At 42.7% G+C, this 18701-nt stretch overlaps 2 protein-coding genes across 5 annotated transcripts in view; one reads left to right on the top strand and one right to left on the bottom strand.

Moving 5' to 3' along the window:
- MRPS10 (mitochondrial ribosomal protein S10) overlaps nucleotides 1–18701 on the top strand; it is a 33839-nt gene that overhangs the window by 630 nt on the left and 14508 nt on the right. The window contains exons 2-8 of one of the 3 annotated variants that reach the window (XM_029593293.1): nucleotides 832–884; nucleotides 979–1051; nucleotides 3342–3481; nucleotides 6762–6870; nucleotides 13034–13096; nucleotides 13970–14059; nucleotides 14145–14244. In XM_029593293.1, the coding sequence (XP_029449153.1) occupies nucleotides 832–884; nucleotides 979–1051; nucleotides 3342–3481; nucleotides 6762–6870; nucleotides 13034–13096; nucleotides 13970–14059; nucleotides 14145–14219 (603 nt within the window). In that variant the 3' untranslated portion in view covers nucleotides 14220–14244. Of the gene's footprint in view, nucleotides 1–831; nucleotides 885–978; nucleotides 1052–3341; nucleotides 3482–6761; nucleotides 6871–13033; nucleotides 13097–13969; nucleotides 14060–14144; nucleotides 14845–18701 lie in introns of those variants that run through there. The other 2 variants (XM_029593292.1, XM_029593294.1) reach the window with 2 other exon arrangements.
- LOC115086868 (formin-like protein 20) overlaps nucleotides 13719–18701 on the bottom strand; it is a 63038-nt gene continuing 58055 nt past the window's right edge. For both annotated transcript variants that reach the window (XR_003855355.1, XR_003855354.1), the window contains exon 7: nucleotides 13719–13910. The gene's annotated coding sequence lies outside the window, so the exon portion shown is untranslated. The remainder of the gene's footprint in view (nucleotides 13911–18701) is intronic.

The raw sequence follows: 18701 nt of genomic DNA, 5'->3' as shown, positions 1-18701 counted from the left end.
TTACAGTCTGTTCTGGAGACGCTCCTCTTTCTTTCCTGGCCCAGGAATTAGCTGGTGCAGATGGTTCTGTTGCTGAGAGCTCTCAAACAGTGCAGCTGTTCATAGAAGCACACAATAAACCCGAACGAAAATGTGTAAAAGAGGGACTTAGAGATTCAAAAGAAAAGCCGAGTACTCCTTCAACCCCCTACTAAATTCAGCCAATAGTGGAGAGGCTCCTTGCTGTAGCTGCCAAGAAGGATGTCGGGTTTAGCTGATTCTCATGTCTGTAACACGGGGTGTTTGTACAACCGACAGAGGTGATGGTAAAAGAGAGATAAAAATTAAACATTCCACCCCCCCGTATCCTGGCAAGATCCAACGAACACTAGCCTTATATATAACTCATACTTACTTATGGCTACTGCTAATAACTACCAACGCTTTAAACAGTATTATTAGAAAAAGCTAAAGTGTGCAACTGACTGCAAATCATTTTGAACCCAGTATAGCGTTTAGTCTTATAAGAAAAATCAGTGCATGCTGTTTATTTAAATCCTTCCCCCCCCCCCCCCCCCCCCCCCGTGTTCACTGTTCTACTGTTGAAGTTACTACCATCCTTTATCAATATATTGCCTGCATCAGGCTCTGGTAAGGATCAACAGAACTGGAATATAGATTTATAATTATAGCAGTGAATAAAAAGAAGGCTTTTTTTTTTTTAAACACCTGGAAATAAAATGAAAAGGGACCATAGTTGGCAGTTGAACTAAATTTTTACTAGTGGTGCTGCTTTAGTAAACAATACTTTCGTGAGTATTTAAGGTGGAAATGATTTCCGTGTTTTCACAGGGATTTTCATGGATGCTGCCATTAAACCATTTTGTTCGGACTGCTGCAGCAAGGTATAGTTTTCCTCTCTAATTCTAAAAGTGAAAGTTTCTAAACATCAAACAAAAAGGTTTACATCTGCATTGCTTTCTGTTTCTTTTCCATCAGAAATAAGTATTTGATATGGGTACAGTCTTCAGGAAGCCATACTGCTTCATCTCAGCATACAGAAAGTCCATTGGTATGTATATATTGTGAAATATTGTGACTCCATCTAGTGTCCAAAAAGTTAGATTATATACTGATCAGTGGCGTAGCCAGAATTGATTTTTTGGGTGGGCACAAGGTTAACATGGGTGGGCTGTAGGCATGCAGGTCTACGAGTTGTTTTTTTACTGATAAATAATGCCAAATTATGCAGCATAGCATTCACATCTACGCCTAAGTATGAGGTTTACTTAATGATACAAACATAATTCACGGTGATTTGTGGTACTTTAGCCTTCTTATTATTACGATTTTATACACGGCTCCTACCTGTCCATAAATTTTGAGAGAGCGGTTGTGTTGCTTATATTTAAATTGCTAACATCTCAAAATATAGATATATATTTTTACCTTTGTTGTCTGATCTTTGTATTTTTTTAATCAGTTGGTCCTGGTCTCTTTTTCCCATTTTTTCCCTTATAGCTCATTTCCTAATTCCTTTTCAGTGTCTTTCTTCTATTACTGTCTTCTTCCCTTCCACACACACACACACACACACACACACACACACACACACACACACACACACACACACACACACACACACACATACTTTCTCTCACAGACTCCCTCTCACACACTCAAGCTGTCACTCTCATATGCTCTCCCCCCCCCCACAAGCTCACATTCAAGTTCTCACTTTCTCACCCCTCCCCAGGCTTATATTCTTATGCACACACAGACGCACATCCAGGCACCCATTCTCACCCACACACATAAACCCAGACTCCCATTCTCACCCACAAACCCATGCTCCCAGTCTCACCCACACATATTCAAGCTCCCATTCTCATCCATACATATACACATTTAAGGTCCTATTCTCACCCACACATACACACATTCAAGCACCCATTCTTATCCACATATTCAAGCTTCCATTCCCACCCACCCACACAAACCCAGGCTCTCATTCTCACCCATATATACACACATTCAAGCTCCCATTCTCACCCACCCACAAATCCAGGCTCCCATTCTCAACCACACATACACACATTCGAGCTCCCATTCACCCACATATTCAAGCTTCCATTCTCACCCACATACACACCCAGGCTCCAGTTTTCACCCACACACACTCCCATTCTCATCCACACATACACATTCAAGCACGTGCACAGCTTCCACTTTCTCCCCCAGAGCAGGAAGATCAGCTGCCTCTCCTGCTGCCACCGGCCTCCTGCTATCTTCGGGCGTCGGGCCGTACTGCCCGCCGAACTTCCTGTCGGGGGGGGGGGGGGGGAGCGGAAGCGCTGCGCACAACGTCCGCTTCCTCCCTCCCCCGCCCCAAGCAGGAAGATCGGCGGGCAGTACGGCCCGACGCCCGAAGATAGCAGGAGAACGGGTGGCAGCAGGAGAGGCAGCTGATCTTCCTGCACTGGGGGGAGGAAGCGGAAGCTGCGCGTGGCGCTTCCGCTCCCCCCCCCCTCAACAGGAAGACCGGTTGGCCATACGGCCGCAGCAGCGCTTCCCCATGTGTGCGGTGATGGCGCGCGAGGCGAGGGTTCTCTTGTTCGCTGTCGCGGGGATGGGATCCCGCGACAGCCTTGCAGTTCCGGTGCCCGTTGGGTGGGCCTGGGTCTAAGTTGGGTGGGCACCTGCCCACCCAGGCCCACCCGTGGCTACGCCACTGATACTGATTAATAAAAGATTTATGTACCTATTTTCCTCTGCTGTGACATGTTTGATTTAAAAGTATTAAAATACTCCAGTGAGGCAACATGATGACTTGACTACAATCTACACTGCCCATCCTCACCTTTTGTGTTCAATACCACAGGAGGTTATACAGCATTTTAAAATAGCAGTAAAAACAAGTTTGTTTAGTGGATTCAGTTTATAAAGCCGTCATTGCTAGACGTAAGCTGGATTTCACATAGCTTTCAAGTAAGAAACCTGGTATTGGATCATAGTTTGTCTTTGGGGCTGGTGCTGTAATGCCCAAATGTGTGCCTCATTTTTTACTTGGTTTTCACAATCCCAGACACCGTAGCTGCTACTGTACTCAAACTGTCCTGCCAAAAAGAGGGCAACATCCCCCTTGCACTGAATGTATTTGGCACATTAACCAGCACTTCTTGTTTCAACTAACTGTACATTAAATGAGTATAACATTTACTGGTGACATGTACCTTAAATGATGCAATCTGCTTACTTTTCTGTGGACTAAGTAGTGCAGAATAAGAGATGCATACCAAGCATAGATGCTGCATGCAGTAAAACCTCTACTAAACTTAACTTTTGCTTACTAAAATTTGTAGATATCTATATCAGATGAACCGGACACGTTGTTCAAGAAAATAGCAGTTTTAGCTAAAGGCCATGACAGAGCTGTGCTGGACAGTTATGAGTATTTTGCAGTACTGACTGCGAAAGAACTTGGCATCACTATTGGAAACGTGTAAGTACCATTAACTTGCTGAGAATGGTTTTGCTTGCATTAGACTCAACATTACTGCTGCAATTTGATAGTATAGGCTTCCCAAACCTGTCATGGGGACCCCATTCATTCAGGATTTCAGGATATCCACAATAAATACGCATGAAATAAATTTGGTTGCCATGAAGACTAGGTATATGCACATTTCTCATACACCGTGCTGGTGGCTAAAAGGAAACAGTAAGTTTTTCTTGGGAAATGTGTTTTTTTTAAAGTAACTGGGGCAAAGTGAACTATTGGGGTATATTATTTAGTGTGTTTGTATGCTAATGCCAGAAGTCTAAGTAAGATGGGAGAATTAGAATGTATAGCAGTGAATGATGACAGACTTAATTGGCATCTCAGAGGTGAGGTTAAAGAAGCTATTTTAGGCAAAAAATCTTCATTCAAAAACTGGAAGAAGGATCCATCAGAAGAAAATAGGATAAAGAATAAGCGTTGGAAAGTTAAATGTAAGATATTGATAAGACAGGCTAAGAGAGAATTTGAAAAGAAGTAGGCCGTAGAGGCAAAAACACACAGTAAAAACTTTTAAAAATATATCCGAAGCAGAAAATCTGTGAGGGAGTCAGTTGGACCGTTAGATGATTGAGGGGTTAAAGGGGCACTTAGCGAACATAAGGCCATCGCGGAAAGATTAAACAATTTCTTTGCTTCAGTATTTACTGAAGAGGATGTTGGGGAGATACCCATTCTGGAGACTGTTTTCATGGGTAATGATTCAGATGGACTGAACCAAATCACGGTGAACCTAGAAGATGTGGTAGGCCTGATTGACAAACTGAAGAGTAGTAAATCACCTGGACCGGATGGTACACACCCCAGGGTTTGAAAACTCAAAAATGAAATTTCAGATCTATTAGTAAAAGTTTTTAACCTATTATTAAAATCATCCATTGTACCTGAAGACTGGAGGGTGGCTAATGTAACCCCAATATTTAAAAAGGGCTCCAGGGGCGATCCAGGAAACTACAGACCAGTGAACCTGACTTCAGTGCTAGGAAAAAGAGTGGAAAGTGTTCTAAATATCAAAATCACAGAACATATAAAAAGATCTAGTTTAATGGAACAAGTCAGCATGGCTTTACCCAAGGTAAGTCTTGTCTCACAAATCTGCTTCACTTTTTTGAAGGAGTTGATAAACGTGAACCGGTAGATGTAGTGTATTTGGATTTTCAGACGGCGTTTGACAAAGTCCCTCATGAGAAGCTTCTAGGAAAAGTAAAAAGTCATGGGACAGGTGGCGATGTCCTTTCATGGATTACAAACTGGCTAAAAGACAGGAAAGGAAACAGTAGGATTAAATGGACAATTTTCTCAGTGGAAGGGAGTGGGCAGTGGAGTGCCTCAGGGATCTGTATTGGGACCAATGCTTTTCAATATATTTATAAAAGATCTGGAAAGGAATACGAAGAATGAGGTAATCAAATTTGCAGATGATACAAAAATATTCAGAGTAGTTAAATCACAAGTGGATTGTGAAATTGCAGGAAGACCTTGTGAAACTGGAAAATTGGTCATCCAAATGGCAGATGAAATTTAATGTTGGTAAGTGCACGGTGATGCATATAGGGAAAAATAACCCATGCTATAGTTACACAATGTTAGGTTCCATATTAGGAGCTACCACCCAAGAAAGAGATCTAGGTGTCATAGTGGATAACACATTGAAATCGTCGGTTCAGTGTGCTGTGGCAGTCAAAAAAGCAAACAGAATGTTGTGAATTATTAGAAAGGGAATGGCAAATAAAACGGAAAATGTCATAATGCCTCTGTATCGCTTCATGGTGAGACCACACCTTGAATACTGTGTACAATTCTGCTCGTCGCATCTCAAAAAAGATATAATTGCGATGGAGAAGGTACAGAGAAGGGTGACCAAAATGATAAAGGGGATGAAACAGCTCCTCTGAGGAAAGACTAAAGAGGTTAGGACTGTTCAGCTTGGAAAAGAGAAGGCTGAGGGGGGGATATGATTTCAATTGTTACTTGTAGTACATAACTTGTTATTTGCATTATATTCCTCTTTGCTTTGTCTCTGGCCCCCCCTCGGCCTCTTTCTGTTCATTACCCTTCCCCATTACCTGTTTTTTTGTACTTTCCACCTTTTTAGTTCAGATGTAAACCGGCAATAGACTTAGTTTTGGGGTACTTGCCAGGTTCTTATGGCCTGGATTGGCCACTGTTGGTGATAGGATGCTGGGCTTGGTGGACCCTTGGTCTGACCCAGTATGGCATGTTCTTATATGCATTGTGGATATCCTGAAAATCAGACTGGCTGTGGGGTCCCCAGGACAGGTTTGGGAAACCCTGTGCTAGTGTATCAAGTGATGATGACATCCATCCATATATAACAATTGAAATGGTAACTCATTTTAAGACTTATGAGGTGCATCATTAAAATGGCTTTATGTCATCTTCTTAGAAGACATAACCCCTCTTCTGAAGTCATTGCATTGGCTCCTTATCCACTCCTGCATACAGTTCAAGCTCCTTTCTCATCAAGAAATGCCTTCACTCTGCAGCACCTCACTACCTCATCTTACTTCTCTCTACACCCCCTCTTCGTGCACTTCACCTTTCGGACAAGTCACTCTTATCTATGCCCTCCTTCTCTACTGCCAATTCTCTGCTTTCCACCTGGCTGTACCGTGTGCTTGGAAGTTTTCCTGAATTGGTGCATCATGTTCGCTCTCTTGTCATGTTTAACTCCCATTGAAAGCCCCACTTTTTTGAAGCTACTTTTAAACCTTAGGCCTGATTGTCTGCTTTTAGCTTCCTTAACCATTGTCTTTCTGAAATACCCCAAGTCTCTTGTCCTGTATGTTTGTCTTATTAGATTGTAAGCTCTAGTGAGCAGGGACTGGCTTTTTTGTGTGTTTGTACTGTGTTTTGGATGTTGTGTAGCGCTATAGAAATATTTAGTAGTAGTAGTAGTTTATAGAGATGGGCATTTTTCTTAAAGTCTTATTTCATTTTAGCATGTATTAAATTTCAAAATGGTGTGCATTAACTGTTTTAGCATGCTTCCAGGCAAAAAAGCACACACAAAAACAAAACTAACGAAACAAAATGAATTTTTGCCCTGTACATTACTACTTTTTATACAAATAAATGTTAAACATCAATTAGGGCCAATTTGCTGCATATAAGATGCATCAAGATCGATAGCTAAAAAATGAACTATATTTAGTCATTTCTAGGCAATTTTAATCTTACATACAAAATGTATTCTTTTTAGATATGAGCCACCAAGGAAAATTGAACGACTAACGCTTTTAAAATCCATTCACATTTATAAGAAGCATAGAGTTCAATACGAAATGAGAACACATTATAGGTGTTTAGAGGTAAGTAAGTCTACAAGTCATAACCCGGTCAGGTAGTATCTATGCTTAACCATTTTCATGAGGAATCTCTAGGCTACAATACTGACTTGAGTTGTTTTTTTTCTACAGCAACTGTCAGTACATTTTCTAAGCAGCCTTTTGAGTCCCAGGGTCATTATTATTGTAAGAAAGGAGGACGATTAATTGGATGACAAACCAGGAGAATTGCATATGAGAGGAGATCAGAGATGAAAAGTGAAGACTCGAGTCTAGCAAAGTTACTGCTTTGTGATGAGGTTAATATTATGTTACACAACTAGGTCATGTCAGGTAGGCTCTGAAAACAATGACCTTGATTTGCCCCAGTGGTCACACATGCAACAAGGTGGAGTCTAGAAGACTGCCACCTTGCAGCAAGAGGTTAAAAGCTTCACCCGTAGAATTGGTAGATTAGAGTGTTTTCTTCTGAAAATTACATTTAAAATCTATAAGCTTCTCTGCCTTGCTGTAGACTTGGTTTTGTTTGAATTCAGTATATTATACAACTTGGTAGTTTATGCCCTCTAGTTATAGTTTGCAACTTTTACTGGACCAGATGAACTTTTATTCTTCTTTACAGTAACACGACTATGAAAAGCAAGTTTGCTTACGTAAACGGTGTTTCCGTAGATAGCAGGATGAATTAGCCATGCCGTCATGGGAACTGTCCATCAGGCCCAGGAGGCGGAGCTTCTGAGTAGAACACAGAGCTTTGCTCTGTGCGGCTGCGCTTGCCTTCCTGCGCAGAAAAACAGTCTCTTCTCAGTCTGTGATTTAGTAGCGTACACACGTAAGTGGTTGACTATCCAGGGAGGTGGATGGGTCAGCATGGCTAATTCATCCTGCTTTCTATGGAAACACCGTTTACGGTAAGCAAACTTGCTTTTTCCCCGTTGATAGCAGGGCTGAATTAGCCATGCTGTCAAGAGAGTCCTAAGCTCCCAATCACGCACACAGGTATTTAGTAAGATATTATCCGTGATGTAAGTTTGTGGATAGTCAAATAAAGTTTCAGATGGACATAGTTTGCAGAATAACTCGTCCGAGTTTGGCATCATTAGTTGTCTGTTGATCCAGACAGTAGTGAGATGTGAACGTATGTACAGATGACCAGGTGGCCGCCTTGCAAATGTCTATGGCTGCCACATGTTGTAGATGGGCCAGGGAGGCCGATACTTCCCTCATTTGATGTGCATTAGGTTGCGAAGGCAAGGTTAAGTTATATTTTGTGTAACAGAATTGAATGCATTGGGTTATCCAGCTAGATATGGTCTGTTTTCCTACCGGTGGAGTGGGAGTGTTCGGGTTGAAAGAGACAAATAGTTGAGAGGCTCTTGACTCGGAATGCGTTCTTCGTTTATAATATGCTAGTGCTCTTTTGCAGTCCAGTGTGTGCAGTAATCTTTATCATTTTGGTGAGGCTTTGGAAAGAATGTGGGTAATTCAATTGATTGGTTCAAGTGGAACTGGCTGACCACTTTCGGAAGGAAAGAAGGATATGTGCGAAGTACCACCTTGTTATGATAGAATTGCATATATGGGCTGTAGTGTACTAGAGCCTGCAGTTCACTGACTGCTTGCGGATGTTAAGGCAATGAGAAATACTACTTTCCACGTAAGATATTTAATGTGTGCTTCCTCCATTGGTTCAAAGGGGGCTACCATTAGTTGTTCCAGTACGACATTAAGATTCCATGGTATCGGCGGCTTGGAAATTGGAGGTCGGAGGTGAGTCAGGCCCTTTAGGAAACGGGAGATACAGGGTTGGACAGAGATCTAGGCGTCATAGTGGATAACACATTGAAATAGTCGGTTCAGTGTGCTGCGACAATCAAAAAAGCAAACAGAATGTTGGGAATTATTAGAAAGGGAATGGTGAATAAAACGGAAAATGTCATAATGCCTCTGTATCGCTCCATGGTGAGACTGCATCTTGAATACTGTGTACAATTCTGGTCGCCGCATCTCGAAAAAGATATAATTGCAATGGAGAAGGTACAGAGAAGGTCTACCAAAATGTTAAGGGGAATGGAACAGCTCCCCTATGAGGAAAGACTAAAGAGGTTAGGACTTTTCAGCTTGGAGAAGAGACGGCTGAGGGGGGATATGATAAAGATGTTTAAAATTATGAGAGGTCTAGAACGGGTAGATGTGAATCGGTTATTTACTCTTTCTGATAATAGAAAGACTAGGGGGCACTCCATGAAGTTAGCATGGGGCACATTTAAAACTAATCAGGATGTGGTTAGTGCAGTTAGTATAGCTGTGTTTAGAAAAGGATTGGATAAGTTCTTGGAGGAGAAGTCCATTACCTGTTATTAAGTTCACTTCGAGAATAGCCACTGCCATTAGCAATGGTAACATGGAATAGACTTAGTTTTTGGGTACTTGCCACATTCTTATGGCCTGGATTGGCCACTGTTGGAAACAGGATGCTGGGCTTGATGGACCCTTGGTCTGACCCAGTATGGCATTTTCTTATGTTCTTATATGGCCGGTGATAGGCAGCTATCGCACTGAGATGTATTCTGATCGAAGAAGTCACCAGTCCCGTAGTGTATAATGAATGAAGATAGTCCAACAGTATTTCTGGTGCACAGTCTAATGGAGCTATTCGCTTTGCAGAGCACCAGGATGAATTTCTTTTCCATTTGAAGCTATAATTCCTTCATGTGGATGGTTTTCTTGAAGTGAGACGTATAGTTTGCGAGGAGATGGATATTCCCTGTTCTGTCAAGAGGAGCCGCTCAATCTCCATGCTGTCAAATGCAGCAAGGGTAGTACTCTTTCCAGTTTCGGGATGGGTGGTGGATGGGGATATGTGTGTAAGCATCTTTTAGATCTATTGAGTACATCCAGTCCTTGGGTTGTAGAAGTGGTAATATGGTCTTTAGGGAGACCATTTTGAACTTTTCCTTAATTAGATGTTTATTCAGCTCCCGAAGATCCAAGATTGGTCGTTGTCCCCCTGTTTTCTTGGGAATTAGGAAATAAGGTGAATAAAAACCCGTGTCGAGCATGTAGAGGAATCCGCTGGATCGCTCGTTGTTGAAGTAGGGATGAAATTTCCTATGTTAATTGCTTTTGGTGACCTGGAATTTGATTGGGAATTAGGTGTGGTAGATAGGGATATCAACTTCGTTTCCGCAACAAACCCAGTCTTACAATTTCTAGAACCCATAGGTCTGTAATGGTCTCCCAACATGGAAGGCATAAGGTGATCCTCCCCGGAGGGTGCAGTGGTAGTGATTATGGCAGAGGTATTAAAAAGATGAGGTAGGTTTGGCTGTCTGCTGAGGCTGTTGTGCCGGTGTTCTCTGCTGTTTTGCCCTGCCCCTCCTCGCCTGAAGAGGTGGTGGTGCTGCTGTCCTTTGTGGTGGGTTGTACAGAGTAGAACGAAACTGTTGATATTGCCTATAGGGACGTCATTGATATTATTGTCTGCGGTTGGTGGAGTAATATCTCCGTTGTGTGGCAAAGGATGAGGAATGTGTCAATGATTGGACAGCTATTGCCTGTCTTTCAAATTCGCCACTGTTTCTTGGAACTTGTCTCCAAAAAGATTGTCACCCTTGCATGGTATGTTCACTAGACGCTCATGAAGGTCTTCTCTAATGGCGCTGGAGTGGAGCCAAGCCATTTGACGGGCGGCAATGGCCGATGCGGCTGTACGAGTCGACGACTCAAACGACTCGTACACCATCTGGAGAAGATGTCGAATGCCCTCCTTGAGGTCCTGTATCGGCTGAATTATGGCCGGTGTCTCCGGAGCAGGTAAAGCTGCTTTCAAGGTCTGCAGATTTTCATACAGATATTGGACCAGGTAGAATTGGTGTTGACCAGTTCTGGAGGAGAGCATAGACGATTGATAGGCCCTCTTCCCAAACTCATCCAGGATTCGTTGGTCTTTCCCTGGAGGTGTTGACGCATGCAGTCGAGATCGCTTGGCTCGCTGCATTGCGGATTCCACAACCAATGAAGAGTGGGGCAGTTGTGTTGTAGAATAGAATTTAGACTTCTGCATTCGAAATTTGAGGTATGTCTTTTTGGAGACCAGTGGGATAGTATATGGCATCTCCCAGGATTTCTCAAGGACAGAATCCAATACATTGTGGGATGGTAAGGAAGTGAGCTCAGCCGGAACATCAAATATCTTAAGAAGGCCGAGCGTTTCTGCTCTAGGGTCCTGTAATTTTTGGACCTGTAGGTTAAGAACTTTTCCCATCTTGTCCAGGAATTTGGGATATGATAGGTCTTCCGGAGGCAAGTAAGGTTCAGGAGTATCCTCTGGAGGATCAGAGGGATACCCCATTGATGATGCAGGTGATGATGGAGGGGAATCAGAGTCTATCCTTACTGAAGAGTGCTCCCGTTCTGAGTTTCTGGGTGTTTGTGATGACGGTCCCGGAGGAGGGTTCCGTACTCTCTCAGGTGATGACCCCTGTTGAGGTGAAGGTGGCACAGTACTCGTAGGAGATGGCATTTGAAATGAGGATTGCAGTGTCTTAAAAAGTCCCGATAGTGCCGACGATAACTGAAAAAATGCCTCCTTGGTTTGTGGTGGCATTCTCTGTTTGCCATGGTATCCCTATGAAGGGGCAACGGGTCTTCTCCAATTACACCTGTTTTCCTCCGTTTCTTTACAGGTGGTGGGGGTGATGTTTCCCCCTGTTCATAAGGAGATCTTGATGCATGATGTCTCGGGGAGGAGGATGAGGACGTGAGTCTTACATAGTCTCCTTCCGATTGCGGCCCCGATGTGCGTGTCATTTCTGGGGGAGAAGGATTGGTCCGAGAATCGGGAGCTATGGAGTCTCGTGGGGGGAGGGTGTGAGATAAGAACCCTTGCTCTCTCAGAGGATGTTGAAGATGGTAGGCCGCTGCCCATGGGTTTTGTTATTTTATGACTCTTTGAGGTGTGTGGTGGAGTTGCCTTTGATGTAAGCAGTAAGTATGCCTGTTTAGATTTTCCATGCATCGATTTTGACGGATGTGGTGTTGGTGAGGGGACATGTGTCGCTGTGATCGGTCACTGCATCAGAGCCAACCCTAATTGCGCCGAACTCGACGCTTCCTGCGTCGATTTTGGAGGTTTCTGCATCGATGTTGACGCTTCCGGCATCGACCCAGGTGCTTCCCGCATCGATGCCGATACTTCTCATGTTGGCTCAGAGTCCTTCTGCGGTGCCATCAATGCTCTATGCATCGGTGTTTTGTGTCTCGAGGCAAATACATTTGATGGCGTCGATGCATCGGAATGCGCCAATTTAGGTTTCAATGGGGTGGACTGCTTCGGTCGGGTCCCCGACGCACTGGAGTCCCCTGCTCCTTGCGGCCTCGGCTCTTGCTATCACCACTGTAATGTATGCCTCGTCGAGTCGTGGCTATGAAGGCCTTGACTCCGGGCTCTATCTCCCCCCTTCTATCCCCCAGTCCTGAAGGTGGAGGGATCCATGGATGCCACTCTTTTTACCTTGGGGGTCTTGTGCTTTCTGGGACCTGGTGATGAGTGCGCCTCCGAACGTCGGGCATGGGACTCCGATTGCACTTCCATCTTATGGGCCCTCTGTTGTCTGGCTCGCAGCGACATCCTGCCGCAATGCTTGCATGCGGCCTGCTGATGATTCGGCCCCAAGCAACGGTAGCAGCTATCATGTCCATCGGTGATGGACACGATTCTGCCGCAACCGCAGGGTTTGAACCCTGGAAGCCTCGGAGCCGATTTTTGGGACTTTTTTTGTAACTAGGTCTGAGGAGAAAACTAGCTTTGCGTGCGCTCCCGCGCATGGAAAAAAACAGACCGAGGAGAGACTGTTTTTCTGCGCGGGAAGGCACACGCAGCCGAACAGAGCAAAGCTCTGTGATCTACTCAGAAGCTCTGCCTCCTGGGCCTGATGGACAGTTTCCATGATAGCATGGCTAATTCAGCCCTGCTATCAACGGGAAAAAATAATTTCTCCAGAGCTGACATGATCTGCAAAGCCATGCAAGCACATTGTATGAGTGAATGGGAAGTGGTGGGAGAGTTTGTTTTATCCATACAAGCAGTAATATTTTGATAATTTTCTGAGAGTTTCTTTTTACAGAAATTGTGATGGAAGGGTGGATCTCTGTTTTCAGTAACCCAATGTTTCTATAATTCAAGCTGAAAATAAGTGCACAGTACTCCATGAGGTACATGCAAATGTCAGCTACAGAAAGAGCACTTGTAAGTAATTGATACAGAAATTATGGACATGTCTGGAGCTGTCTGCAGATGGTTTCCAGATTCCATATGATCAGAAAGTGTTTTCTAATTCTCATCCCACTTACGCTTGTTGTTTTGCATAATGCATTGAGATAGGCATTAGAAAATGACCTCTGGATCGTTTAATCTCATCATGACATGAGGTTTGGTTGCTAGCATGATAACCAGTATGACATCATCAGTTTAAATCAGGGTTTGATGAAAAAAGATCAAAATAGAGCTGGAAGGCAGATGAGTATGTAAAATCAATAATGGTATATCCTGGAAATCCTGATTTTGAAGATTGCTGGATGACAAGGGAATAATTTCCTCAGCAATTTTCCACTGAAGACTAACCAGTGAGGTCACTACAAAATTAAGTAATTTTCATACAAAGCTAGAGATTTAAGTAAAACTATTTCTTGCGGAATGTTTGCAGTGCCTTTTTAGATCAAGAATTCCCCTATTCTGTCTTCCAACAGCTGGACATCTTATTTTATAGTTTGCTTTTCAGGCACTTGTATTTTTAGCTTCTGCCAGAGACAAAATGAACCAGGAAATATATAAACCTACTCCAGGCAAAAAAAAACCCCTAGAAATTTCAGAGAAACAGTATGCAGATTCTGCAATTGTAATGCATCAGTTTTTCAGTACTCGTTAATCTCTATCATTTATGTCAAATAAAAAAAGAAAGGACCTGAAAAGTACAGGAATTGTGCTGCAGTATTTTCCATTTATTATGGACCTTTTTATAGCCTTGCAAAGTGCATTCCTTTCGTTTGTCCTTCCACCAGCTCTGCAAGACAAAATGGTGTACTGCTGTTAGAGTATATATTGTGTTTAATTTTCTTTTAGTTAAAGCATTTGACTGGAAGTACAGCTGATGTCTATCTAGAATATATTCAACGAAACTTACCTGAGGGAGTGGCCTTAGAAATAAAAAAGGTATTGCTGAAGTTCATTCTAAGTCTCGTATAAAAATGTTACAGACTGATACATTTCATAAGTTGTTTGTTTTTTTTTCTTTCAGACCAAATTAGAAAAAGTGCCAGAACATATTAAAAAGCCAGTATGGGACAAAATGCCACCAGCAGAAGAAAATTAAAGCCAACCCCAAACTTGTAATAAATGTGTGTTAAAAATCTGAGCAAACTGTATATGTGTTAAAAAAAAAAAAAAAGTTTTATACTACTCTCTATTCATTAGAAAACACACCATCTTGTCTTCATAGTTAGTACGAGTGTTACTGCTCTTTGTTTTGGAGTACTCACAGTAATTCCAAAAATGTGGATGGTCAGGACCAACTTTACAGAGGTAGCCACTTACTTTAGTGAAATGGCACCAACCTAAACATGCAGAAACAATCCTACCGTCAAAACAAAATGAAAAACATATCGGTGCGTTCCCAGATGTCTAACTTCAGTGTTCATTATTAATGTCTCTTATTAACCGCCCAATCTTCTGGCCTATCAATACTGCTACCACAGATTTTATATATTGTGTTCCTTCCCTTTTGTACAAGTTGCAAATTGTAATGGTATTTTTAAAACAAGGTTATTTTGTTTTTAACCCTTGGGTTTGTCATGTTCACAGCAATCTTGCCACTCTGCTCTGGTGATGTCCACATGCATCAAGATATATTTCTTTGTGATATTAGAATGCTGTTTCTGCTATAGTCCTCATCAGAAAGGATTACTGTTGCTATCTCCTTCCTCCAGTCACTGCATCTCCACTTGTTGCGGCCATGGTCCCTCATCCCCCCCACTGCTCTTCCATTCTCCTACCTTATACCATCTTCCCCAAATTCTACATCCCTGCCTTATACCACTTCAACTGTTCCTCAGTTGTACATCCTCCAGGTTTAGCTGTATCTCCGTAAAACAGACCTAACACTCAGTCTTCCATAGCTGTTAGTGAGCCTTCTCGCTGCTGGGTAGTGCATTTCAGAGCAAAAGCCCAACCATGGGCACCAAGGAGCAATCCAGGAAACTATAGACAAGTGAGCCTGACTTCAGCGCCAGGAAAAATAGTGGAAACTATTCTAAAGATCAAAATCACAGAGCATATAGAAAGACATGGTTTAATGGAACAAAGTCAGCATGGATTTACCCAAGGCAAATTTTGCCTCACAAATCTGCTTCATATTTTTTTTGAAGGGGTTAGTAAACATGTAGATAAAGGTGAACCAGTAGATATAGTGTATTTGGATTTTCAGAAGGCGTTTGACAAAGTCCCTCATGAGAGGCTTCTAAGAAAACTAAAAAGTAATGGGATAGGAGGAGGCAGTGCCCTTTTGTGAATTACAAATTAGTTGAAAGACAGGAAGAGTAGGATTAAATGGTCAATTTTCTCAGTTGAAAAGGGTAAACAGTGGAGTGCCTCAGGGATCTGTATTAAGACCCGTGCTTTTTAATATATTTATAAATGATCTGGAAAGGAATATGAAGTAAGAATCAAATTTGCAGATGATACAAAATTATTCAGAGTAGTTAAATCACAAGTGGATTATGATAAATTGCAGGAGGAGCTTGCAAGACTGGAAGACTGGGCAGCTAAATGGCAGATGAAGTTTAATGTGGACAAGTGCAATGTGTTGCACATAGGGAAAAATAACCCTGGCTGTAGTTACACGATGTTAGGTTCCATATTAGGAGCTATCACTCAGGAAAAAGATCTAGGCATCATAGTGGATAATAAATTGAAATCGTCAGCTTAGTGTGCAGCAGCAGTCAGAAAAAGCAAACAGAATGTTAGGAATTATTAGGAAGGGAATGGAGAATAAAACGGAAAATGTCATAATGCCTCTGTATCGCTCCATGGTGAGCCCCCCACCTTGAGTACTGTGTACAATTCTGGTTGTCGCATTTCAAAAAAGATATAGTTGTGATGAAGAAGTACAAAGAAGGGCAACCAAAATGATAAAGGGGATGGAACAGCTCCCCTATGAGGAAAGGCTAAAGAAGTTAGGGCTGTTCATCTTGGAGAAGAGACGGCTGAGGGGGGATATGATAGAGGTCTTTAAAATCATGAGAAGTCTAGAACAGGTACATGTGAATCAGTTATTTACTGTTTTGGATAATAGACTAGGGGGCACTCCATGAAGTTAGCAAGTAGCACATTTAAGACTAATCGGAGAAAATTCTCTCTCGCTCAATGCACAATTAAGCTCTGGAATTTGTTGCCAGAGGATGTGATTAGTGCACGCTGGGGTACATTTTAAAAGAGAGCGTGCGCGCGAACAAAAGTACGCTGGATTTTATAAGATACGCGCGTAGCCGCGTGTATCTTATAAAATCCGGGTTCGGCGCGTGCAAGGGGGGTGCACATTTGTGCAACTTGCGCGCGCCGAGCCCTGCGCACGCTGCCCGTTCCCTGAGGCCTGCTCCGAAATCGGAGTGGCCTCAGAGGGAACTTTCCTTCCACCCTCCTGGCCCTATCTAGACCCCCCCCCCCCACACCTTTATCAGAAAAGTTACTACTGCCTCCGGGCAGTAGTAACTTACGTGCGCCGGCGGGGCAGGCCCCAACACAGGCCGCTGTGTCGGGGCACTCGGCCACGTCCCCGGACCGCTCACATGCCCCCAATCCAAAACCACCACGCCCCCCGACCGCTCCTTTTTGCAAGCCCCGGGACTTATGTGCGTCCTGGGGCTTGCGCGCGCCGCCGAGCCTATGCAAAATAGGCTCGGCGCGCGCAGGGGGGGTTTAAAAGGGTTATGCACGTACCTTATGCGCATAACCCTTTTAAAATCCGGCCCTTAGTGTATTCTGGGTTTTAAAAAAGGTTTGATAAGTTCTTAGAGAAGAAGTCCATTAACTATTAATCAAGTTGTCTTAGAGTACAGCCACTGCTATTACTAGCATCAGTAGCATGGGATCTGCTTAGTGTTTCGGTACTTGCCAGGTACTTGTAGTCTGGATTGGCCGCTGTTGGAAACAGGATGCTGGGCTTGATAGACCTTTGATCTGACCCAGTATGGCAATTTCTTATGTTCTTAGAAGATCTCAAAACTCTGGGACAAAGTTATGAAAAGGCACAGATCATGGGATGGTTCTAAAAGAATTGTAAAGTTCTTGAATATCTCTGAGTAAGATGACTCTTAACAAGTGGACCTGCTTAGATCAGGCCGACCTCCAAACTGGATGACCAAGCAAGGAGACTGATCAGGAAGGCTAGAAGAGCTTTGAAAGAGCTACAGGTTTCCTTGGTCAAGACTGGTCAAAATGTGCATATAGCAACACATGCACACCACAAATCTAGCTTGCCTGATAAAATGAAAGGAGGATGCCATTACTCAAGAAAGCCCACCTTGAATCCCATTTAAAGCATGCAAAGGAATGATCAGAGGATACTTTAGCCATATGGCAAAAAGGTTTGTGGTCTGATGAAACTAAAATAGAACCTTTTGGCCTGAATGCAGTGCTCGGTACAGCACATCAGTCGGAGAACACCATCCCTACTGTGAGGCTTGATGGTGGCATCATCATATTATAGGGATATTTCACAGTAGCAGGGACTAGGACACTTGTCAGGCTGGAAAGGGACAATCAATGAAGGAAAGTACAGAAAAGTCCTTGAGCAAAACCTGCTGCCCTCTCAAAGAAAGCTGAAACTAGGACAAACTCCAAGATTATACTGGAGTGGCTAAAGAACAAAAAGTTAAATGTCCTGGAGTGGCCCAGTCAGAGCCCTGACATCAATACAATCAAAAATCTGTGGAATGACATGAAAATTGCTGTCCATCAATGCTCCCCAAGGAAGCTGGCAGAGCTTGAACAGTTTTGTAAAGAAGAACAGTTTTGTAAAGAAGAATGGTGTAAGTATTAGCAAAGCTGGGAGAGATATAGCTCAACAGACATACAACTATAATTGCTTCTTTATATTTATTGAATTTTTAGAATTCATAACTCAAGATACTACATAGCAATCAGAAAAACGTACAATCCTGTAAAGTGGAGTATAAATAAATAAATACATAGTAAAATAAAAGCCTAAATCTTATACTAAAAGGATCCACAATATATGGGGGACAAGTCAAAAAGTGAAAGAAAATAGGTGATAAAGCTGGGGGGAAAACAACCAAAAATCCAAGCATAACTGAGGAAAAAAAAAAAGGAAAGTCAATAGACTTGTGATGCAAAAGCTTTTCCAACTGTTCAGGTCCAAGAAAAAACCCCCATAATGATTTTCCTGGCATATTAAAGGCGTTTACAAGGAAATGGGAGACAAGGAAAATGCTCCCTCCTTTTCTAAGGCGCATGTTATACATCAGGAAAAATTCAGACTATCAAATTGAAAAATAAATCATTCACATGAAGAAAACAGTTCCCTGTCTGGTTCCGAAACAAAATGTACTATCAGAGGAGGCTTAGATGTTGTTAACTCACTAAAGAGATTCTCCAATAGTTCAGAAACATTCAGTGGGGCAGCTGGAAATCCCCCACTCCCTTCTTTAAAAGAAATGAAATAATAGACCTTAGATGTTGGCAAAGCCTTCAAAGGTATTTTAAAAAGTTCTAACATTTCCTAGGCATATCTTCAGCTGAAATCAAAGGGACCTAGGAACATTTAGAAACCACAAATTTT

Source organism: Rhinatrema bivittatum, chromosome 3 (genome assembly GCF_901001135.1).
Source record: "Rhinatrema bivittatum chromosome 3, aRhiBiv1.1, whole genome shotgun sequence".
NCBI classification, from domain to species: Eukaryota; Metazoa; Chordata; class Amphibia; order Gymnophiona; family Rhinatrematidae; genus Rhinatrema; species Rhinatrema bivittatum.
The sequence above is the reverse complement of the archived record's forward strand: the minus strand, read 5'-3'. Positions and strand labels throughout refer to the sequence as shown.